The sequence below is a fragment of the Rhineura floridana genome, chromosome 4 (genome assembly GCF_030035675.1).
Source record: "Rhineura floridana isolate rRhiFlo1 chromosome 4, rRhiFlo1.hap2, whole genome shotgun sequence".
In the NCBI taxonomy this organism is placed as follows: domain Eukaryota; kingdom Metazoa; phylum Chordata; class Lepidosauria; order Squamata; family Rhineuridae; genus Rhineura; species Rhineura floridana.
Window position 1 is genome coordinate 39820589 of NC_084483.1, and position 25403 is coordinate 39845991.

The 25403-nt window shown below is 40.6% G+C and overlaps 1 protein-coding gene across 1 annotated transcript in view; it reads left to right on the plus strand.

The window, feature by feature from the left end:
- EIPR1 (EARP complex and GARP complex interacting protein 1) overlaps positions 1-25403 on the plus strand; it is an 87756-nt gene that overhangs the window by 50785 nt on the left and 11568 nt on the right. Inside the window, exons 4-7 of the mRNA XM_061622862.1 lie at positions 5471-5627; positions 15511-15610; positions 19161-19297; positions 23196-23363. Of these exons, the coding sequence (XP_061478846.1) occupies positions 5471-5627; positions 15511-15610; positions 19161-19297; positions 23196-23363 (562 nt within the window). The remainder of the gene's footprint in view (positions 1-5470; positions 5628-15510; positions 15611-19160; positions 19298-23195; positions 23364-25403) is intronic.

Genomic DNA, 25403 nt, shown 5'->3' on the forward strand with positions numbered 1-25403 from the left:
ATAAGATTGTATATGTGTGTATATATATATATATATATATATATATATACATACATACATACACACACGCACACATATACATATATACAGGGAGTGGTACTAAAGGGGACTACAAGGGTAAAATTTAACATAGAAGACATAAAACCATAACGTATATATGCGTCATACACGTGCATCAACAATATCACAGCAGCAGAGAGAGCAGTCAATGATATTGATGATAATAATTTTTTTAAACTTTAAAAAATGTTTTTTAAAATTACAAATTTGGGTAGGACTTGTGGGGGGCATAAAAGTCTTAGGGCTGGATAAAGGTTGTGAGCACCGAATTTGCCACCCCTGATGTAGATCAACATCCCTCCAGATGTTGGTGGTCTCCAGCTCCTGTCAGCCCTAGCCAGCATCACCTTTGTAGTCCAGCAACATCAGGAAAGCCACAGATTCCCCCACCTTGATGTTAATATTACCCGAACTTCAGAGCTTCTGAAGAATAAGGCAGCAATTTCAATTGGTTAGCACTATGAAATTAATACAGTGAGTAGACCAATAAAACTTCAGGATGCTGGTGCATTTGCATGTGGTCATATAGTGGTGTCTTCTCCACAATGTGTTCCCATGCTGCCATGGAGTGAATTTGAATGAAGGAGTCACATGGGTAGGACGAATGGTAATGGATCTTTTCCTCCCAGTTGTAGCCTCATTGGATTGCACTGTGAGGAAGTGACTTCCATGCTGCCATCGGTGTATGGAACTGGCTATTCTGTCAGGCTACATTAGCCTGGTATATAGCAGTTAGAGTGTCAGACTAGGAGTGGGAACACCCAGGGTCTGAAAGGGCTGAAAACTACTGATGTCAGGAACACAGCATGTACATGTAGTCATTGCCCACTTGGTGTGCTCAGCCTTTCCGTTCTCATAGGAGACAATGAAAACATTTGCATGTGTAGGTCTTCATGACCACTGTCTGCGACTCTGTGGCCTTATTGTAAGATGTTATAACATAGAAAAATTCAGAGCGTTTCACAAGATGAAAATTCAGAAAAAAAGTGAAAAGTATGCCAAAGAGATGGTGAATCCACTGCTCCCCATTGTAGACTGAGACCAAAAAGTAAGCTCCTAATGTATTTTGGGCACACATACAGGACAGAGATGCATCATATCACATCTTCTTAGTCGAGAGGGAGGACTGTTTGCTAGACTCCAAGGAATGTCAGCCAGGTTTGCAAGATGTGAAAACCTGATACCTTCCTACTCAACAGACTGTCTTGTGCCTGCAAATATGCACGATCGTGATATAATTAGCAGTTATTGTACTTTGAAAGTGAGAGATCTGTCTAGCCAGTCTCCAATTAGGTTTTTTTAGAACAGTCTTCATTGTTTCCAAATCTTAGCTTGGTCTGTGGCAATAGCAAAGAAACATAAAATTGGTCAGCTCTGTTGTGTTGTGCTGAATCTTGGGGTTCTAATATACTGGCCAAGTACTGTGTTCCTAGAAGGAATGTACAACAGGGCAAGAACCTATGGGTGGAATCCAGCTGGTGCCCTTGTACTCCCCAAAGGGCCTTTTATCTGGTGGACCCCTTCACTGATGGAAGAGGAGAGGAAGTGATTTTTGCCAGTTCACCCTTACTCCTGCCGCCCCCCGAATGCCACCTTCCATCCTAACTCTGGACCCATTGGGGGGCACTGCTGGAATTGGGAAGAATCACTTCCCGTCCCCATTAGCGGAAGCATCCATTGGATCAAAAGCCCTTGTCAGAGGACAAGGGGTCTAACTGGATTCCATTCCAGCCAATGTTAATGATCTGCTTACAAAAATCTACCTCTGAATATTGAATGAATGAATGAATGAAGTCTTTATTGTTCAGAGCCATAAGCTACCACAATTAAACAGATATAAAAGGAAGATACAAAATACATATTTAAAAACAGATCATATTACAATAAAACACAGTTCGACATCATAGAGTGGAAGAGTAGCGGTACAGTTCAAATAAAATTTCCTCTCCTGAGAGGGAGATACCCTGCCCCACCCCATGTCTTAGTGTATAGATACTACAGTCAGAATAGCACAGGACCACATCCCACTCATCCCACAAGGTGTTTTAGGTAACTAACTCTTACTTTTCCTGCAGCTAGAGCAAATTTTGCCACCTGAGTAGTTATAAATATATCATTGCCTGCTAACAGGACGCATATCTGCTCCAAGGGAGGTCTATTTGACAAGGAGCGAAGGATGCAGGAAAGAAATTTTAATCTTGGGGACTTATATAGGGGACATCTTAGTAGGTAATGTATAATGTCCTCAACTTCACCAGATTGACAGATGCAAAGTCTTTGTTGGGTTGGAATGTTAGAAAACCTCCCCTCCAGAAAAGTAGAGGGCATAGTCTGAAGTCATAAAGCTGTGAATGATTTTCTCAAGGGTGTCACTGTTAGAAATGTAAAGTAGTGCTCCATGTCAAATGTTGTTTTATATATTGGGTACCAAATAGAATATGACATTTGGGTAACTGAAAAAAGGTCTCACCATTTAGTATAGAGATAAATTCTGTCTTTGAACAGCTGTTTAACTCTAACAGAAGTAAAAGTAGGTAAAACTTCTGTGCTAATCCCATAAGCAGACAGAGTAGATTTAACAGAATTTACCCATCAGCTTTGGGCTGGAGTTTGCAGTTGTTCTAGAAAACATTTCTTTGGCAGACACAAATCATTCATACAAGACAACTTCAGCCAATACAGGGCAAGTGAAGCATGAACACAGAGCTCCTAGAATAGAATAGAGCTCTGTTTATTCCCTCAAAAGAAATGCAGGTGTACTTTGAGGGACAGCTAACGGGGATCTCATGAAAGAATTCTGCAGTATCTCCAGAGTAGAGACATTTGTATACCCCAAAGCTGTGCGCCATACAGCAGTTGTAGAACTATCTTCTTCCAAAACACCTCAACTGCAGGTGCAGCCATGCTCCCCCCTTGGAACTTAGAAAAACGCATCAAAGATTGTATAGAATGGGAGGATTTCAGCTTAACTGTATCCAGATGTCACTTCCATGAAAGTTGGGCGTTAAACCCGAGTTACCAAACAGTGCCCAGTACTTAAAGGATCTAAATAACTTTTAAGACAAAAAAAAGTTGTTCAGTATGCTCTTGCCATACAATAGCAGGCAATATTTGTTCAGGTTTCCCTCTTGAACTAGGTAATAAGGCAATGTTTATCTGATACTGAAGTGCTTAGTTTTGTATTAGAGGAGCAGATATACTTAGCAACCTTAGACTGCATTTATTAGTGTTCCTTTACTATGTTGTTAAGTTTATATTACACCTTGGACTCTGCAAAATTAAAGGACCCTCATCCTTGTCAATCTTCTTCATCTACCCTTCCTCCCCAATTTTCCACATATGATACAGGGAATGCATTTTGTGTATTCTCTATCTCAGAGATGGGATAACGGCCCATTCAGATGTTGTTGGACCATAACTCCCATCATCCCTGACCCTTGGCTGTGCTAGACAGGATGCTAGACAGAGTTGGAGACCAACAACGTCTGGAGGGCCACATGTTCTCCAATCATGCTCTATCTTATGGAAAACCACAGTGGATTATTGGTTTTACTAGATGTGTAATCACTTACATTTAGATGGACAGTATACCTCAACCAATAGGATTGGGCTTGCATGTTGTAGAGTTTCTTTGTTGACCACTGGAGTTGTAAGTCACAGTCTCTGCTTTAAACTCATAGGGTTGTTGTAAAAATTAATGTTATAAAACACTTGTATACTAATGCTGCTACTTTCAGTGCCTAATACTGGGCTCCTGCTGGGAGGAAGGGCGGAATATAAATAAAATAATAAACAAATAAATAAATAATACAGATACTGTATTTAAATAGAGTTCTTAGCCTATATCCACACACTAGGCTCATGCTGTAATCAAAGAAGTATGTTTTAAAAACCTACATGGTTTGTAACTCAATCACAAGTGTAAAATCAGTCCTATTATTTTTTCCCCTTGCCTTGCTAATCATTAGACATAATGGCTACAACTATTGAATTAAGCCTAGCGGGTCAAACAATTTGTGTGTGGAGTGTTTATTTTCTTCCTTCACTAGTGACAGGGGTTTTCTTCAATGCCCTTCCCCAAAAATGTCCTTTGTGTGTTGACCTGCTCATTTCCTTGCAGTTTTCATCAGGCTTTTGTTCTCTCCGTTTGTATAGCCTTATAGCAAAAGCATATTTAAAACGTTACTTGATCAGGATCGTAAACAATTTGCCATTGATTCTGCAAGAGCATAAATTAGCATGAGTGAAATAAGGTTTTGAAACTAGACCTGGAGATACTTGTGTTCATTTGACTATACTGGATTATATCTAATGTTAATCATTCTCAGAGGAAACACATTGAAATTACTGGACTTCTGCATGTGACTTAGTTGTATACAACCCATTGTTCTTCTTGAAGCTCAGCAGTTTTATTTATTAAATGCTGTGTGCAAAAGCTTGAAACTGTGTTTGTAAAACACACCTCCCCACTATTTGACTTTTCATCATTTCCCAGCGTACGTGAACCAGTAACTTTTTCTTTTGGGTTACCTTCCCTACCCATTATGTCAGAGATGAGGAATGTGTGGCCCTCCAAATGTTGTTGGATTACAACTTCCATCACCCCTAATTATTGACTATGCTGGCTTGGAGCTAATGGGAGGTGGGGTCCAACATCTGGAGGGCCACAGGTTCCCCATCTCTGAATTACAAAGGGTACCAAGGGTATCTGAGCACCTGCAAATGTGTTTGGTTTTCCATTTTATATGAATGCTTTTCCTGAGGCAGTTTCTGGGAAGTCTGGAACTAACAATGGCCTTGGGTTTGAAAAGTTTTTTGGGGGGAGGGGGCAATAAACCAGAGACTTACAGATTGGATTGTTCAGACTTTTTGCTGAAAGGACTGAAACAGAGGTTCTGAAAATGTAGGGCTGTAAAAGTGTCGTTCTCTGAAGAAGAGGTGATTTAGTGCCATGCATGCAAATTAAAGGCAACCCAGGAAAGCCAGAGTGGGAGACCTTAAAAACTCTGCCTACATTAAGGTGAACAATGGTACCCTTAGCAAGAGATCACTATAATTTCTAGTATTAATTGAAATGGACATATGGGAAGCCACGCTGGAAAAGTGCTTCTAAGGGAATTGCATTATCTATTGAATGTTTAGCTTTAAAATGTTAGAAATGCGAGTTAAATCTATGCTAATTATGGGCTCTACATTAAACTGCTTGCTTCCTTTGTAACCCATCATTTTGCCTTTGTGCTATATTGTCAGAAGAAAGTTCTGTTGGATTATTTAAATATTTTAAATGGCAGATGTGCAGTGCCTTGCCTGTGGTTGTGAAAATACTGATGAACTGTATTCCAGAATGCCTTTCCTCCGCCCCCCAATCTCCCCATACTGTGATCTGTTGACATTATTCTCTGTTCCTTAGCTTCAGACAGTAAAGTCATGACATGTGCGGCTGTTTGGAGGATGCCGAAGGAATTGGAATCAGGCAGTCATGAATCCCCTGATGATTCATCAAGCAATGCTCAAACCCTGGAGCTACTCTGTCACCTTGACAACACGGCCCATGGCAATATGGCCTGGTAGGATTCTGCATATTTTATGCTCTCAGGGAAAAAAAAGGTGAAGAATAGAAAGGTGAAGTGGCTGTTCAGTGCAGGTTTATATTCAATTTTGATTCTGCGCATTTTCAATATACACGTTTCTAAAAAAAGTTACATATATTGACTTCTTTGGGGGCTTTTAAAAATGTATTTATTCAAGATAGCAGCAGGAATTAAAAGCATTAGTCCTGCAAACTTTTAATTGGTATAACTGTCTTTCTATAGCCCTGCTGTGCTTTTCCCTGTGTATGTATGTGTGTGCGCACGCACACATTAGTCTGTGTGCACACCAACTAATACGATACTCTTTAGCCACCGTTACCTTCTCTATAACTTGGAAGTCCTATTTTCATCTTTGTTTGAGTTCTGACCATCCCCTCCTCTCCTCCCACATGATGTTTGGTCAACCTTGAAGATGAAGTTTTGTTTTATTGTACATTTTATAGCAAAAGGCTCGATGCTTTCCTGTCAAGAAATAATAGAAGAGCTGAGTCTTATCAAATAAGGCTTTTCACATTTCCTTTTAATTATTTAACGATGATTTATATAGGTTTATAGCGTTATTGATGAAGATTTTTTTCTTTATATGTTGTTTGTGTACTGGTATAGATCAAGGTAGAGTGAACAGTCCTGGTAACCAGGAGCGAACTGATATCAATCTTCTGTAGGCTACTTATATTTTTAATAAAACAAAGAGTCCTTATTGGTCAACGAACACTTTCCTCTGCTACATGGAAGGTCATATTTAATCTGACATACTATGAATAAAGTACCCCACCCTGCCTCACTTGACTTTTTAAGCTAGATTCAATATTATTTAAATTCTTTACTGCATATTGATTGATGCCGTTCTGCTCCTTATTTTGCTGAATAGATTTTCTTACTTATTTTTTAAAAAGTGAGGAAAGCTCAACGATTATTTAAGTATCTGTTAGCTTATTTCCTTTTGTTTGTAGTTCTTTTTTAAAAAGAAATTTCTTCACATAAAAAGAAAGATACATAATTCAACAAAAGAAAAATATAAGATTAATTCCAAAGCAGGAAAACTTTCACAAAACAAATAAATCTGCTAGATATATTGGAAAGTTGTTTCTGTTCTCTATAATCAAATTGTGCAGGATGGTTCCTGAGAACAAGGAGCATGGTTTCGTCTATGTTTGGATAAAGTTGGACACCATTGTCTGAGATGTGGAACTAAATCTTTCAAAACTGCATGAATTTTAACCATTGATTTCAAAACTGCACTTTTTTTATTTCTTAGAATTCCAAAGCAAGCCTGGGTATGAGGGTGCTATTATAAATAACAAAATAAATACAGATTTAAGTATAAATACAGTGCCTTGCAAAAGTAATCAGACCTCTGACCAATGCTCTCGTATTACTGAATTACAAATGGGACATTGTAATTTTGTTCTGTATGGTATTTTATTTTGAAACACTGAAAGTCAAAATCAATTATTGTAAGGTGACATTGGTTTTATGTTGGGAAATGTTTGTGAGAAACATAAAAAACTGAAGCATTTAGGCTTTTTCTCTCATCCTCTCTCACTATCTCTAGAATGCATGCCCTCACCAAATTATTTTACTGCTCTTTCATCATGCCAGATTTAAAGGTCTGTTTCTTTTTCAGAACCTGGTATAAGCTGTCTGAATTTGGACTAATTTAACTCTGCATTTCCCTTGTACTCCTTCCTTTCCCCTCATCTTCATTTTATTCTGCACGAGGCATTTTGCTGTCTGTTAATGTCAGTACATTACACAGACCCTCACAGGGCCAGCGCCAGGCATGACTGGGCCCTTGGGAACCAGCCTGTGCCAGGCGTGCAGCTCCTGCCTGTTCCACCTACCTCTCTTCTGTCTTCAGCTGCTGCAAGCTCTGCACATGCAGGGCTACCATCAACCAAGATGGCGGCGGAGGCTTCTCTAAGGGGCTGATGCCCCCACTGCCATCTCGGTTGATAGCATGCATGCGCAGTACGCTATTTGCACACACATGCCTGCCATCAACCAAGATGGTGGTAGGGGTATTAGCCCCTTAAAGAAGCCTCCGCTGCCATCTTGATTAATGGTAGCCCTGCACACACAGCGTGTGCAGTAGCAGCAGACAGGAGAGAGGTAGGTGGAGTGAGCGAACAGGCAGACGTCCTAGAAGCTCTGCCCCTGCAATCCTGCCGCGGATCGTGGAAGGGGAGCACTACTCCTACCCTAACAAGGGACCACTCTGGGCCACAAAGGCCCTTGGCCAGGGCCCGACCTGGCTGCCCATTGGTGCCGGCCCTGCTTTCTCATTATTCCTTGACTCTATTATACAGCAAAATCTCGAGTTCAGATAATTGGTCAATTGCCTGCTTTGGATGGGGTAGTACTCCCTCTGAAAGAGCAGGCCCGTAGTCTGGAGGTGTTCTTGGATCCATGTTTGTTGCTAGAGGCCCAGGTGACCTCAGTGGCAATGACTGCCTTTTACTAGCTTTGGCTGGTAAGACAGTTGTGGCTGTTTCTGGACTGGGATAGCCTGACCACTGTCATCCATCTTCTCGGCTCACTGTAGAATGGATTGAGTAGAAATCCCGGGGACCTCAATCAAGAACTCCCAGCAGAATTCATATCTTCTATTTTTCTGGTGGGACATTGATTCAGTACAGCTTCAAGGGAGAAAGATGGGTGTGATTCTATATATTTTTATACTTTATGAATGTGGGTTTTTTTCCCTTCAAGAATAAAAAGGTTGCTGTGGTCAATCAGACTGATGTTCCTTCTCGTACAGTGCTGGTCTACATGTTCAGAAAAGGCATGTGGTAGAATTTACTTGGGAGAATGTAGCACCTCACATTGAAGTGGGAAGGTTGCATGATAGATTCCCCACTCCTTTGTTAAGCAGATAGATGATTCTAGTCTAGCTATTACTGTATTTTTAAATTGCTGTAACCCGCCCTGCAACCTTATGGTGAAGGATGGGTAAGAAATGAAAATAACAATAATGATGATGATGCTACTAGATGGAAAGGTGATTTCCATTCCAACTGTCTGGAATGTCTTCTTCATACATGGAATTCCCATTGTGGAAAACAGGAACTCCCAGCATAATTCATAGCTCTTCCTTTTCCCATCAGTATGCTCCTGTGATATCTTGCTGATCTCTGCCTCATTTAGTGTCAGTACAGCACAGGGGACTTGAGGAACCTCCCCCCCCCTCTCTCTTGTGCTGCTGCCTGCACCACTTTTATCGCTGGGTGGGACTAACTTCCATGTTGGCTCCTTGCTTCTCAGACCGTCTCCTATCTCCCATATTAACTTCATTTTATACCAATATGAAAGAGATGGTTCGTGAGTTTTGCTTCTTTTCTGCTACCCTCTCTGTCAACTTCCCCATTTGCACCCGGCGTCTGTTGTATTGTAAGCCATCATTTGAAACTGAGCTGACTTGAATGCACTTGGCAGAAAGGCAGTACATAAATGTGGCAAGCAAATAAAACAAATTTTGTTCTTTTCTGTATTCACTCCCTCCAGATATTGCTGAACTACAACTTCCATAATCCCTGGCCATTGGCCATGGTTGCTGGGGCTTATGGGAGTTGTAGTTCAGCAATAACTGGAGGGCAAAATGTTCCCTATCCCTATTCTAAAACCAGAGTGGCAAGTTCCCTTCTAGGTACTCTTTTGGGATTCTAGTTCCTGGTGTCATTGTTCACGATTACTAACTCAATCTATTGTGAAGGAGTGGAAGGAGGGTGCTCAAAGAATGACACCAAGAACGTGGCACTTGGTTATAACTTTTTTGCAGCAAGAGTAGGAAGTTGACACATCTTCAACCATTAATGAAGGTTAAAAAGATTTCAGCCAGATGCAAGCTTTTAAATTTTTTTGAAACATTATAAGAACAAGGAACTTGCTGAAGATTAAAACAAAAACATGAACCTTCCATGATAAGAAGGTTAACAAATCAGCCTCTTGGGGCAGTTTGCTTTGCTTAAAACAAACTTCTCACTTGCCTACCAGCAATTCATTGTGTATTTTGGTCTTCACCATTATGCTCCCATAATTTACAAATACAGGCAACTGGAGTATAAAGAATTATTTTATTTAAAAAAGAACCTTCATTTTCACCATAAATCCTGAAGGATTGCTACAATCACATCTATAAAAGAGTGAACTATGAGATCCAATAAAATAAATTAGTAATGAAATAAAATAACCATCTTGCAAGGACAAATTGAATATTCTTAGGTCTTTTCAAGGTGTGTTGGTTGAGTTATACTTCTTTCTAAGTAGCACCCTTTCTGTCAGGTTAGTAGCACCTTCTCCTTATAGCTCAGTGAAAATCAAAAATGCCAATAACAATGTTCACTTTTTGAAACTTTAAGGGCAATGCTCCCAGTTTCCTCTTCACATATCTTAATGTAAGTGCAAGGTAGTAGAATTAGCACCCACAAAAATGGCTTTTAAAAATGGATTCCAATATTTGTAAATCAGAGCAACATCTGTTTTCCCTTACTTGATCATACTTGGACACTAGCAGCATAATTGTATGCATGTTTGCTCAGAAGCCCCACTGAGTTCACTAGATTGCAGTCTGCATTTCATATACATGTTTCTAGATGTTTAGCCTAACCCCCAGTGATGATTCCAAACAAACTCTGTCTTGGACTGGAAACAAAAGTACTTTAGAGTTTCCATATACCTAATATTGCTGAGCAGCGTATCACACTTCTTCGATAGGTGCTAAACAATTGTAAATTGAAACATATGTGAAATATATTTTCAAAAGTGCTTATTTTGCTACTCTGGATGAAGTTAATCATTATCGTTTGGGTCTTTCTTTTGTACTTGTCTCACACAACTTTTTTAAAGAAAAACAGATGCCAGTATAGGGTTCTGAATATATAAATCAACATTCCAACACACCCCTCCCAAAAAAAGGCCAGGAATCAAATGTCTAACATTAGTCTTGTGAGTTGTTTTTGTTATTGTGCATTGCTAGCGAATATCACAGCCTCTTTTCTTGATATGAAACCAAAGCAGCAAAGCCTTAATTATTTAGAGGCTATTTCTCCCTTGTTCCCAACATCTTCCAATCATTGATAGTGATTGGTTATGAAGACAAATAATGCATACAGTAGTTAAGGATTTTTCTCGGTTAACTGAATAAAGATATAAGATAAAAGTAACTTCAAGACAATTGAGTAACCTTACTTTATCTTTTCTGCATGGCATAATGGAAGAGGGATTGGTCTCTAAACTTTATTGGGTCTATACCAGAGCTTGGAAAAGTTACTTTTTTGAACTACAACTCCCATCAGCCCCAGCCAGCACTATACCCAAAGCTATTTGATCACGGGACAGAAGTTCCACTTCTTGGTGACATGTACATATCAGAGGAAGGGCGGCCCTTCAAGTGTTACTGGATTCCAACTCCCATCAACCTTAGTAGCATGGCCAAGGGTGATGGGAGTTGTAGTCCAGCTGCATCTGGACGGCCACAGATTCCTCACTCTTCTGTTATTTGTTGTTGTTATGTGCCTTCAAGTCGATTACGACTTATGGCGACCCTATGAATCAGTGACCTCCAAAAGCATCTGTCATGAACCACCCTGTTCAGATCTTGTAAGTTCAGGTCTGTGGCTTCCTTTATGGAATCAATCCATGTCTTGTTTGGCCTTCCTCTTTTTCTACTCCCTTCTGTTTTTCCCAGCATTATTGTCTTTTCTAGTGAATCATGTCTTCTCATGATGTGTCCAAAGTATGATAACCTCAGTTTCATCATTTTGGCTTCTAGTGACAGTTCTGGTATAATTTGTTCTAACACCCAATTATTTGTCTTTTTTGCACTCCATGCAAAGCTCTCCTCCAACACCACATTTCAAATGAATTGATTTTTATTTTTTTTCTGCTTTTTTTACTGTCCAACTTTCACATCCATACATAGAGATCAGGAATACCATGGTCTGAATGATCCTGACTTTAGTGTTTAGTGATACATCTTTGCATTTGAGGACCTTTTCTAGTTCTCTCATAGCTGCCCTCCCCAGTCCTAGCCTTCTTCTGATTTCTTGACTATTGTCCCCATTTTGGTTAATGACTATGCCAAGGTATTGATAATCCTTGACAAGTTGTGTCCTCATTGTCAACTTTAAAGTTGCATAAATCTTCTCTTGACATTACTTTAGTCTTTTTGACGTTCCGCTGTAATCCTGCTTTTGTGCTTTCCTCTTTAACCTGCATCAGCATTCGTTTCAAATTATTAATGCTTTCTACTAGTAATATAGTTGCATATCTTAAATTATTGATATTTCTCCCTCCAATTTTCATACCTCCATCTTGGTCCAATCCCGCTTTCTGTATATGTTCTGCGTATAGATTAAATAAATAGGGTGAAAAATACACCCCTGTCTCACACCCTTTCTGATGTGGAACCAATCAGTTTCTCCATATTCTATCCTTACAGTAGCCTCTTGTGCAGAGTATAGGTTGTGCATCAGGACAATCAGATGCTGTGGCACCCCCATTTCTTTTAAAGCATTCCATAGTTTTTCATGATCTACACAGTCAAAGGCTTTGCTGTAATCTATAAAGCACAGGGTGATTTTCTTCTGAAATTCCTTGGTCTGTTTCATTATCCAACATATGTTTGTGATATGATCTCTGGTGCCTCTTCCCTTTCTAAATCCAGCTTGGACGTCTGGCATTTCTCACTCCATATATGGTAAGAGCCTTTGTTGTCGAATCTTGAGCATTACTTTCCTTGCATGGGATATTAAGGCAATAGTTCAATAATAACTGCATTCCCTGGGATCCCCTTTCTTTGGAATTGGGATGTATATTGAACTCTTCCAGTCTGTGGGTCATTGTTTAGTTTTCCATATTTCTTGACAGATTTTGGTCAAAATTTGGACAGATTCAGTCTCAGTAGCTTGTAGCAGCTCTATTAGTACCATATATTCCGGTGTATAAGATGACCCCCCCAACTTTTGACCCTGATCCCCGTTTAAAAAGCCAGCGTCCCTCTCCCCTTTCTTCCCTGCATGGCCAGCGCCCCCTCGCCACATAGCCCGCCAAGAAGTGGACGTCGCTGAGCACCTCATTGTTGAAGAGGAAGGTGAAGCGCTCCTGCACCGTCGGCTTCGTCGCCTGCCAGTTGTAGGCCGGCTCCCGCGGCGCCAGCGGGCCGGAGGCGGAGGCGACGGCGGAGGGCGCCGAGGAGGAGGCCGCAGGGGCAGCTGTTGGCAGCGGGTTCCCGCTGCTGCTGCTGCTGCCGCCGCCCGGTGGTTGTGTGTCAGCGGAGGTGCTGGCGCGGCCTGCGGCAGCAAGAGCAGCAAAAGCGGCCCGCCGTTGGCCGCCCGAGGAGGAGCAGCCGCCGCCACCGCGGCCCTGTCGCTCGCCTGAGCAGCCGCGGGCGGAGGAGCAGCAGCAGTGGCGGGAGGCGGCACAGGCGAGGCCGCCACGGAGGAGAAGGACGCGGGGAGGCTGCTGCTGCTGCTGCTCCCCACCCCGGCCACCATTTTGTGACGGAGGAGGAGGTGGAGGAGGCCGCGCAGAGCGCCGCCTTTGCCACGGTGGAGGAGGCGGAGATGGCGGGATGGAGGAGCAATGGGGATTCCCCTCAGGGGAGGGGACGCCGGGCCAGGCTGCGAGCAGGAGAAATACCGTATATTCCGGCATATAAGACGACTGGGCGTATAAGACGACCTCCAACTTTTGAGAAGATTTTCCTGGGTTAAAAAGTCGTCTTATACGCCGGAATATACGGTATGCCATTTGTTCCTGGTGATTTGTTTCTTCCAGGTATTTTAAGAGCAGCTTTCAACTCACATTCTAAAATTTCTGGTTCTTCGTCATACGGTTCCTCCATGAATGAATCTGTTATTCTTGCATCTCTTTTATATAGTTATTGACTGTATTGCTTCCATCTTCCTTTTATTTCATCTCGGTCAGTCAGTGTGTTCCCATGTTGATTATTCAACATCCCTACTCTTGGTTTAAATTTCCCTTTCATTTCTCTAATCTTTTGGAATAGGGCTCCTGTTCTTCCCTTTTTGTTGTCATCTTCTATTTCTGTATAATATCTATTGTAATAGTTTTCTTTGCCCCTACATACTAGTCGCTGTATTGTTGCATTTAGGGTTCTGACCATGTTTCTATCTCCTTTTGCTTTTGCTTTCCTTCTCTCTTTAACCATTTTAAGAGTTTCTTCTGTCATCCATTGAGGTCTTTCTCTCTTTTTAACTAGAGGTATTGTCTTTTTGCATTCTTCCCTGATAATTCTGACTTCAGTCCATAGTTCTTCTGGTTCTCTGTCAAGTAAGTTTAAGCCTCAAATCTGTTCCTTATTTGATTTTTATATTCTTCTGGGATGTTATTTAAATTGTATTTTGGCATTATGATTGCTTTGTTCTTCTTTAGCTTTACTCTGATTTTCAATACGACCAGTTCATGATCTGTACCACAGTCTGCTCTTGGTCTTGTTTTTGCAGAAAGTATGGAACTTCTCCATCTTCTGCTACCAATTATATAATCAATTTGATTCCAATATTGACCATTTGGTGATGTCCACATGTACAGTTGTCTTTTTGGTTGCTCAAAAAATGTGTTTGCAAGAAACAAATCATTGGCTTCACAGAATTCAATAAGTCTTTCTCCTGCTTCATTTCTGTCTCCTAGGTCCCATTTCCCCACAATTCCTCGTTTTTCTCTGTTCCCTACTTTTGCATTCCAATCCCCCATGATTATCAGCACATCTTGTTTTGGTGTGTGATCAATTTCCTCCTGTACGTCTGCATAAAATCTCTCCAATTCCTCTTCTTCTGCATTTGCCGTTGGAGCATAGACTTGGATGATGGTTGTATTAATAGGTTTCCTGTTTAATCTCATTGATATCACTCACACAGACCTTGCGTTGTAGCTCCTAATTACTTTTGCTATGTTACTTCTCACTATTAAAGCAACCCCATTTCTTCTTAATTTCTCATTTCCTTCATAAAATATTTTGTTGTTGCCTGATTAAAAATTTCCCATTCCTGTCCATTTTAATTCACTCACTCCAAGTATTGTAATGTTGCTACATTCCATTTCTTGCTTGACAATTTCTAACTTTCCCTGGTTCATGCTTCTCATGTTCCATGCTCCTATTGTGTGCCTCGTACAACTCCGGACTCTCTTTTCGCATTTCTGCGCATCAGCCTCTGGGCTTCCTTTCGGCTTTGACCCAGCTGCGTCATTAGTCACAGCGCTACTCGTACTTGTCCTTTGTTCTTCCCCAGTAGGTCGGTGAGTGCCTTCTGACCTGGGGGTCTCATCTTCCAGCACTGTCTTGTGTTGCATTTTGGATACTCTGTTCATACGGTTTTCGTGGTAAGAGATATTCAGAGGTGGTTTACCATTGCCTTCCTCTGAGTTTGGATGCCTCTTAGTCTGGTGTCTCAGCTTTGACCATTCTGCCTTGGGTGCCCCTGCTAGGAGTCTAACCTCTTGGTCTAGACTCCTGACAACATTGCTCTCAGCTTCTTCAACACTCTCAAACTCCCTCTCCACATTAAGGTGTGCATCCTAAAGGGGGCTCTTCTATTATAGTGCTTTTTAAAAAAATTATTCTGGTATCTATCTGTAAGCTGCTTTAAGAGCTCTTGCCATAAAGTGGGATAAATAATTTTTTAAGTAAGATATTTGATCTATTAAATTATTTATTATTATGATTACACCAACAGTGTGCATAGTGCTTACAGAGTAACAGCACAAAGACAGGCCCACTTTTTAAACAGTGTCTTCTGGAGATGATAGTTGTGTGGAAGGTATTAACGCATACCCAGGGACTTGCATATTGTCTGTTCTGGATTTCTCAAAGTGACATTGTCGCATTTTGTGCTTGCAGTGTTGCATGGGAGCCGATGGGAGATGGCAAAAAATTAATTTCTCTGGCTGATAATCACTTGCTTCTGTGGGATTTACAAGAAAGTTCAAGCAAAGCTGTGGTAAGGAATGTACCAAATTGCATTGAACTGTGTGGTTGCATACCTTTACTGTTTCTTTTTTTGTTTGTTTAATTGATAAGTTTAATAAATATAATTGCTTATATTTTAAAACTGTATTCTGAGCAGTGGTGTGTGTTGCTCCAACTTCACAAGGAAATTAGCAGTTTAAAATCCTGATGAGGGAAACCTTCTGTCGATAGCCATGAAATAATGTCCAGAAACTACATATTCACACCTTCAGGATAATAGCCATAGTTCTTCCGAAGTTGAACCTTTTCTTCGTTCTTCTTGGCCTCCCTCTCTCCTCTCCCCCATATTAGTCAACCAGCCAGGTTTCTTTCCTCCTTTCTGGCTGTTGTCAGTGTTCCATGGCATTGACCAATATTCTACTCCCTCTCTCCCTTGCCAACTGTTGGCCAACTCTTTCCAGAGTAGAGTCTGTTTGCATGCTGTGATCAACGTTCTTGTCTGATTGAAGTGTCAGGTTTTTACAGACATGCTTAGCATTTCCTCCTATTCCTCTTGCTCCCCCTGGGCTGCTCTGCCTTGCCTTGCTGTAAGGTTCTTTGAATGTTAATTAGGCTTTTCACTGTCCTAGGCAGTCTTTTTCACTCAAAATCTCAAAGTTACCATATTTCTCCTTAATTCCAATCTGTATCAAATATAGGCATTTCCTTTGGGAAGTTCTCCAGCCTGTCATAAGTCATACGACTTAATAGAATTTTCTACTAAACGTTGAGTTCTTGGACTCTCTCATTTACTTTGCTAGAATTTGGCTAAAGAAATTCATCACTGTTGCATGCCTTTCCTTAGCTGCTCTATTCCTCCAAATAAACATTGCCCAAATTAACTCTTCATTTAACTATGTTTGCACATGTCTAGACAGTTGCTTTCTCTCTGTCTAGCTGTGTTTGCATACATATATATATACATACATGCTCTCTCTCTCTCTCTACACACACACACACACACACACACACGAGTTTGCTCCAAAGTAACCCAGGTTCTGTGCCATGGAAAGCTGACTTGTGACCTGAATTAATTATGCAAAGTAAGTTGGTTTGCATACATTTGGTTTTTCTTTATAATTCCTTCTTAACTACTCATGAAGATGGGTGAAGGGCTCTCTAGGGATGCCTTCTAGTCAGTGGAAATTCCTCCAAACCCACTACCACTCTGCTCCAGTTTATGATGAGTCATCTCAGGCATTGCCGGCCCATAGTTTTCAAAGTTAACGCAGAATGGGACTTTCCCAACTCCCTCATCTCACTGCACTCCCCTGAAAAGTCACTCATAAAGGTTGGACAGTAAGGAGTGTGGTGTGAGAGCTGTAGCAGAAAAGGGGAAACAGTGAAAAATGGAGACCCTCCCCTTTTAGGATGTGAAATGCCTTCTGCTCATGTAATGGCATCCCTGTGTCCAAATTCTCAGACTATGCATAGTCCTGACTGTAAAAAATTCTGGATCAAACAAAACTAGAAATGTGGTTATCATTATATGATTGTAACACAGAAAAGCTTAATACACAGCATAACTTCTAAAAAGAAACAACATTTTGCTTCTTTTTTAAAGTTTGAATTGCTCCTTGTTTATGTTTTACCTGTGTGGACTAATTACGCAGTACCTTTCACACCTTGAATTTCTCAGATCCTTCTAGACAGAAAGGTCGCTGGTTCAGTCGCCGGTTTGGTTCTGGCTCAAAGGACAATTTCTTTTCCTGCATTGAGCAGGGGGTTGGACGCTATGGCCTTAGAACTCTACTATTCTGTGATTCTAAGACATATGTCTGAGTCATGCGGAAGCTAGATATCTTCCTGTTCAGAATGGATGGATTTTTCTACTGCTCTTCCATTGCTAAATAATAGTATCAACCGTTAAAGTTTCACCTACTTGCATTGTGTATGTGAAACCAAGTTAGACTAAACAATTGTACACAACAGGGAGACAAAATAGCAAGAGGAGGGAGATCTTAAAGTAATACAGTGAGTTTTGGAAAATTGGATGGCAGCCTCTGACCAATGAGAGAGTTGGGGTTGTTTCTTAAAAAGTGTTATTCAGTAAATGAATATAGCTCATCCTCATGTTCAGCAATTCTGCAATAAATAGCAACTATGCTAATAAACAGTCCTATCATTCCCTAGATTCTTCTGTATCCTCTTTCTGCCCTAGCTTTACTGAGACTTTCTTTTGTTTCTATTTAGTCCCTATAGCTGTGATTTTTTTCCTCTTAAGAACAATACACAAGTGATAAAACAAATAGCTAATGGTTAATGTTTTGAAGCTTCAAGTCATATATGCAAGAATCTGATGCTAGGCACTAATAAAACATAAGGTAGAGTACAAAGTGCTGTGAGCATAGGGATTTCCCCACACCATCTATGAAGGAAACATTCTCTACATATTCCCTTTTGTGCATTTCCCTCCTTATAGAAGAGAAAAATGAATGGCCTGAAAATATGGAGTACTGAAATGATCTTCAGTGACGCTTTTTTAAAAAAAGGTAAACCCTACTGGGTTTGAAGTGCTCACTCTCAAAATAAGTATACAGAGGATGTTTTTCGTACAGAGGACCTATGCATCTACTAATCTGGAAATAGTGCTCCATCCAAATGTTCTGAAACTACATATAGGGGTTGGCGGACACTTGAAATGGCCAAGGAAATTTAGGGGGATATGAAGAGGAAGGAAAGAACTCTGATTGGATGAGAAGATGAGGCAGCTTCAGGAGACATTGGGGGCTGCATAAAATGAGACTGGAGGCTGGAAGAGGAATACTGACATTTCAGGTACTTGTTTGTATTGTAGGAAACGTAGCACAACAATCAGCTCACTGTGTTTTCCTCAACTTGTAGGTGAGTGGGTCTATTTTAAAGCACCTTGCCTAACATGGTTGGGGGCTATTCCATATTTTTGGGCCTATTCAGACAAGGCGATAGTCCCTGAGACTCAATAGGAAAGGGGGGGTTGGGGGTAGGGCCTGGGCAGGTCTATTCCCTCACCTTGGAAAGAGAAGATACTGAGTGGATTTAGGAGCACTGTTTATTTGAATGTGGGGTCTCCGTGACCTACAAGATGGATCCTGCATAAAAATTGGTATGTGTATTTGTTACCTTCTCCACATGGGAGTGTATGGGCCATAGAATGACTAAATAGGCCCAGCATTGAGAGGTTAGCACAGGTTATGTTTTTCCCAAACCCAGCTGACTGTGAGAGCTCCTCTCTCTTTCCTTCTTTTTTAATGTGATGTCATAACTGACAACTTTTTTAAAAAAAGTTTCTATTTTAATATATGCATACTTGAAAAATATTGTTTTCTGTGCCAGATAGAACAAAGGGTAACTCACCAACAAGTCAGTACTGCATGTTACGAAAGGAAACTATTATTGTCAGACACATGAATAATTCCATGTTTTAAGTTTCAAGCTGTTCTGTTTGTTGTTACCTCTTAAGCAAGTTACTCTGCGTAGATAAAGAAAAAAAATACACAGGCTTTTTTGCTTGCATATTATATATTAGAGTCACTCATTGTGGGGTTGTTTCTAATGTGCAGCTGTCGAATTCCGTAGCATTGGAAGGAAAAGGACAGCTAAAGTTTACCTCTGGACGTTGGAGTCCCCACCATAATTGTACTCAGGTTGCAACAGCAAATGACACTGCCATTCGAGGATGGGATATTCGCACAATGAAGTAAGAAGTGTAAATTCATTCATATATATATATATATATATACACACACACACACACACATGCACCCTATGTCTTTCTTTGAAGTTACTTTTCTGGCATTGATTTTTCTCTTTGAAAATGGGCATATAAAGTAGTTGTCTTGCTGGCTTACACACCTGGGTTAAATGTCTGCCATGGACTTAATAAACTATAGCAATAGCCTAACACACATTTTCTCTTGTCTTCATATCTAATACACATGATACATGCAAGTCCTGCTGTTACTGAAGCTAACAGTAAAACTCCCATTCGTTTAAATGGAGATAGGTTACACTGTATGAAATTTTTTAGAATAAGGGTGGGGAACCTGTGGCCCTCCAAATGTTGCTGGACTCATCAGCCTCAGCCAGCATGAGCCAGTGGTCAGGGATGATGTGAGTTGGAGTCCAGCAGTATCTGTGGGGCTACAAGTTCTCCATCCCTATTTTAGACAGTGTTATTGAATCCTGCAGTGCAGTCCAGAGTAGAGTAACTCCATTTCCCATTCTGGATTGATATTTTAAAGCTGACTGATGCTGGGGTACTAATGACTTCCTTTTACAAAATTTAGTTGTCGGGGTTTAGTTAGGGTTGTAGGTTTTCTGTTTGCTTTGTTTTGGGGGGGGAGTGGATGATTTTTTTGGTTCCCATTTGATATCTACAGTATCTTTTGCTGTATTATTTTAAAAGTTTCCAATTTATTGACAGTTAGTTGTTTGGCACAACTATGTTTATTATTGGGGCCACAACATACCAGTATTTTGAATGCCAACAAACCTAACGCCTCAATATAAGAAATATAGGACTTCTTTCCTGCTCTAGTTGTGATTTTGATAAGCAAAGGAGTGATGTTGTGCACATCTGTTGCCATGACAACAGAGGTCTGTGCAAGCTTTTTTAAGATACAGCTTATCCCCTTAGCACACAGTAATTTATCACTAGCCTCGGAAGACGGATGTCTTGTAATAACTTCTGCTGCCTTAAAGGGGGAGATGACTTTAAATTTGGTTTTATGTCTCCTGCATGCTCATGGGTGTAGCACTATATTTCCATTGTTTCCAATTATGTTATTTAATACCCCAAAACTGATTAATTCAATTAGGAAAAGTTTTTTTAAAATGTATTTAAATGCTTCTTGTAATTCTTTTACCTTCTGCTTCTATTTTCTACAAGAATATGTGTAAAAACCCAACTTCAGACCTCTGCAACTAGGTCATTATAAGCTGCAGCAAGACTTAGGACATCTTACACAAGATTGGAAGTGTGTGTGTGTGTGTGTGTACGCACGCACATGCATGCACACTGCCACTTCCATTCTCATGTACTAGCGAGCCAGAGTAGTGATTTATTGGGGGTGTGGCTTCAGTCAACTGCATTGCACCCTAGTCTGTGAGACTAATTATGGGAGCTCTGGCATATGAGGAAGCACAGCTAAATTAAACTCTTTTTTCTCTGCCTGCCCCCCACTCCCTTGCCACTAGTTTTTTTTTTTTTTTAACTCTGCTAATATAGGATCAATCCACCCATTTTTCGTGGCAACCTGTTCCTGGCATCTTGAAGATCACTGATGAAACAATGTATTTAAGCTGTTATAATGTGTTATAATACTTTTAACTGTGTTTTAGAATATTTTAACTGTATTTTAGAGTGTTTTTAACTGGTTTTTAGTGGGTTTTTATTGTTTAATTGTTTTGTTTGTGTTTGCGACCCTGGGCTCCTTGAGGAGGAAGGACAGGATATAAATTCAATAAATAACAACATCAACAATAATAAGAATTCTTCCTTGGACAAAAGCAATTTATCCACTCCCCTCAACAAAATTTTAATCCATTTGAAACGAGAAGGATCTCTCTGTTGCACCACAGGTCATCAGCTTCATATAAACGCTAAAAGGGCATTGGGCCTCCTTAAGCTGTTCCCTCCTCCTTAACATGTCTTGCTGCAGATAAAAGGCCATTGGCTTGGGATCCGTGTGCCCAAAGGCTGATCCTGGTGAGCTGAAGAGAGCTTAATTTGACTTACAGGTTTTGCTGTAGCAGAAGAGAAGCTGAAGCCTGGGAACGAAAGGCTAAACTAGATGTGGTGTTAATTGCATGAATGCAATTAATGTGTACATTTTGGGGGCATGTTAATAGCAGCTGAACTGAAGGAATTGCTGCTATTGCTCCACCCACTCTTGTTGCTGACTCCATCCACCACTGTCATGCGACACCACCCCCCTGGAAGTTTGCCCAGGAGAGAATGGAACCCTTGGGCTCAAAATAGTTCTCTGTTCCTGTACTAAAGCATAGCTCCCCTCTCCTTCTAGTGCCTGAAGGCCCAACCTTTTCGGGCTGGGAGCACATTTGGAAGTCTTAGAAATTGTCATGGGCACCACAAAATGCCCATTTCCCTTCTTCCATATACATCTGCTCATATGCTGAGATATTCGGATCGGACTCGCCTGGTTTGTGCCACGGCCTGATGAGATTCATTTTGCGACATATCAAGGGTAGGGCATTTCCCATTGTGGCACTCAATTTGTGGTCTCATCCTCCTCCTGAAATAAGACAAGTGCCGACTTCATTAAGTTTTTGACACATGCTAAAAACCTTTTTTGTTCACTCAGGAGTTTGCTGGTTATGAAATGCTGAGCTTTTAGTAGAACTGGGTGTTTCTCCTGTGAGTTTTTGTCTGGTTGTTTTTTAATGTGTATTATTGTGTTATGAATGAAGGGTAATAGAAGGAGTGAATGAAAGAATATCAGAGAAGAAAATGTGGTGATACTGTTTTAAGATGATCTCAAGACAAGACAGTAATAGGATTGCAGCTTATGATATTTTCATGTCCATTTGAAATATTTACCTGTAAAACCCATTTGTTTCTGGCTACATGCTCCTTAATGGTACGCATGCCCAGAATTGAAAATAGTTTCTGCAAGTTGAACGCCAAAGAAATAACCAAGCTGAAATAACCGATATGCTGGAGACTGTTAAGGGGGGGTGTTTAGGGGTTTTCATTAGGGTCACGGTTTAATTTTGGAGGTGCATTGTTTTTGCTGCTCTTGGAATTATGTTTTTGTATTTTATTAGAATTTATTATGAATTATAAGGGGACTGTGTAATTTTATTGTATATTTCATAATGAGATGTTTTCATTAACTTATCTGACTTTTTAAATTTTGTAACATTTTATAACTTAGTGAACTATGTAATTTTTTTCATATTGTAAGCTGCCTTTAGCATGGTTTACTGTGAAAGGCGACATACAAATAGATGATGATGATGATGATGATTTTGAGTCTGTGCCAGTAAGAGGCATCTGTCACTGGTATCTGTCCTGCCTTGAATCCACTATACTACACATCTGCCTTTCACCATCTCTACTGTGACATTAGTGCATGGTGGTCTGTGAGCTCACTAGTTCATCACTTTCTCATTCTCTAACATAGACTTTGGCAGTGATACAAGCCCTCAGTGACCCTGCTGATGTGCTAGAGGACAAGATGCTGGCTTGATTTTAATGACAAGGCAGATGTTTCCCAGCATCAGCTGCCTGTGTGGCAATGGAGGTGATGGTAGTGTGTGTGTGCGTGTGTGTGTGCACATGTGATTGAAACACCACAAGAAGTGTCCATTCATATGCTGTGATGCCCTGGATCCAGTCTACTTGCCCATAATAACCTAGCCATTCACTGACATTCCATTCTAACCCCAGAAGAAATTTTAAAGGACCAAAGGAGATATGCAAGCCCTTGGCACCAAACTGAATGCAGCAAATCACCATTGTCCTAAATTGAAGCAAATTAATTTGCAGTGCAAGCATGCCCCTTGTTTTCTATTAGCACTGTGGCTAGGCTTCATTATTTACCTTTTCTTCATATATCTTTTCTCCCCTGTAGTCAAATATATTGTATAGAAAATGCACATGGACAGCTGGTGCGGGACCTAGATTTTAATCCCAACAAACAGTACTATCTGGCTAGTTGTGGAGATGACTGCAAGGTGAAATTTTGGGACACCAGAAACGTCAGTGAACCAGTGAAGGCACTGGAAGAGCATTCCCACTGGTAAAGTGAATTTATTTGGGTAGAGGATTTATCACACTGAATCTGCTAATTGTCCTTTTCTGAAAACCATGCAAACAAGTTCAGCTGGTGCTGCAGATAAAAAAATATTTCCTGAGCAGAATACAGATATTTTAATATTTTAAAAGCTAGTGAATGTTGATTTTTTTTCTAGGAAGACATTGTCCATACTGTAAAATAGTTTGAACATGTTTCTCCAGCAAAGATTAATGATTCCCTTTTGCTGAAGATTAATGAAGAAAGATTTCTGTATAGCCAAGAGACAGAACGTTGTTGAGATTTCATAGATTTTAGGGTGGCAGCATCTGTAGCAAAATAATTCTGAGCCCTGAAGCTACAGCGCTGGCATTGAAGGGGCAACTTTGTAGATGCATCTTTATTTACTGAGAAGATTATTAAGATATTAGATCAACAGAAAATCTGGAGACATTTGGTATTAACAGGATACGTAAATTTGGGAACTCAGTTAATGGCGTTAATCCTCCCTTTGTTTTATGGACTATTTTAACAATTCCCAGTATGGACTTGGGGTAAATTTGGGCTTAATTTATCAAGTTGATAAATAATCCATGTTTTCCTCAGGGGCAAATGTTTTATCTTCAGAATGAGTGCATGATGTGTTTAAACAATAAGCAAAACCTTCCATTTCGGGATGTTGACTATTGGTCTGTCCCTTTTTTGCAACCTGTTAGTTGGCTGTGAAAAGAACTGGCCTTTCAAAATAAAATAAACAGTTTTTAAAGCAATTGCTGCCTTAAAAGGAGTAGGAGAGAGGGATTTTGTTAATTCCCCACATAGGCTCCATCTAGGTTTTGACTTGAATTAGTTTTGGTATTTGCCTCCAGGGCAAATAAAGTACATTCACGCAGACAAAGATTCCTGAGACCCTACCTTCGTATTCCGGACAGAAAGAATATTATAGCACTGCTGTGGTACTTTCCTACAGCATCCGAAAAGGCAGCTACTTTGTCATGCACTGTCTAGCCCAGGAAAAAGAGCAATGTGTGTTTATTTCTCTGGGCTGGTAGGAACACCAAGATATATTGGGCTGGATGCAAATGGAAGTTGTTATTCTGTTCACAGAAAGGGCTATGATCCAGCAGGGGCTTCCACTCACAGAAAGAGAAAGGAGGGGAAATGAATTTTGCTGATTTCCCCCCATTTTGTCCTGCAGCCTCCTGTGCCACCTTCCACATTGTTCCACAGTATGCTCCAGTCCTTCAGAGCACATTTAGAAGGGGGGACAAGGTGCTACGGGGGCAATTGCGGGGGGGGAGGAGAGAGAAGAACAGGCAAAAATAACTCCCCTTGTTTTTGCCAGCGGGAGTGTTCCATAAGTGGAACTCGACTCAACAGATCTCTGGATCCAATCCAGTGGGTTCAGGGCAGGCAGCTGGGGTGGTGCTGCACCACAATATGATATAATGTATTGGGGTTGCATTTTTTGGATGTCAACACAACTAATGTTTTTAGCTTGTTAATACTCTAGTACAGGGGCAGGGAACCTGTGGCCTTCCAGATGCTGTCGGGACTCCAACTCACATCATTCATGGCCGTGCTGCTTGGGGCTGATGGGAGTTAGAGTCCAACAACATCTGCAGGGCCACAGGTTCCCCATCCCTGTTCTTGTATTTTTCTGACCCTAGGAAAAAGCTCTATGGTGGCAGCAAAAGAGAGGGGGCAGTGGGAGGAAGGGTCAGATGTTGTCACTGGTCTTTTTGCCTGGATCTTGCAGCTGATTTCTAACGATCAAGAGTTCTGAAGCATGTTATTAATTAAATAACATAAGTGGCATTTTGTTTTGTTTTGTTCCAAACCCACCTATATTTCATATCATGAATGAAATTCATACATATTGTTAACTTGCACTGGGCAGTATCCAGTATTTTTATGCTATGAGCATAACTCATGTTCATTCTGTTCCTGGAGTGAAAAAGCTGGATACTGGCCACTGTCTTCAATACCTAGACTTTATTGATCCTAGACAACAGGTCCATCGGACTTCAGCAAGCCACTGATGGA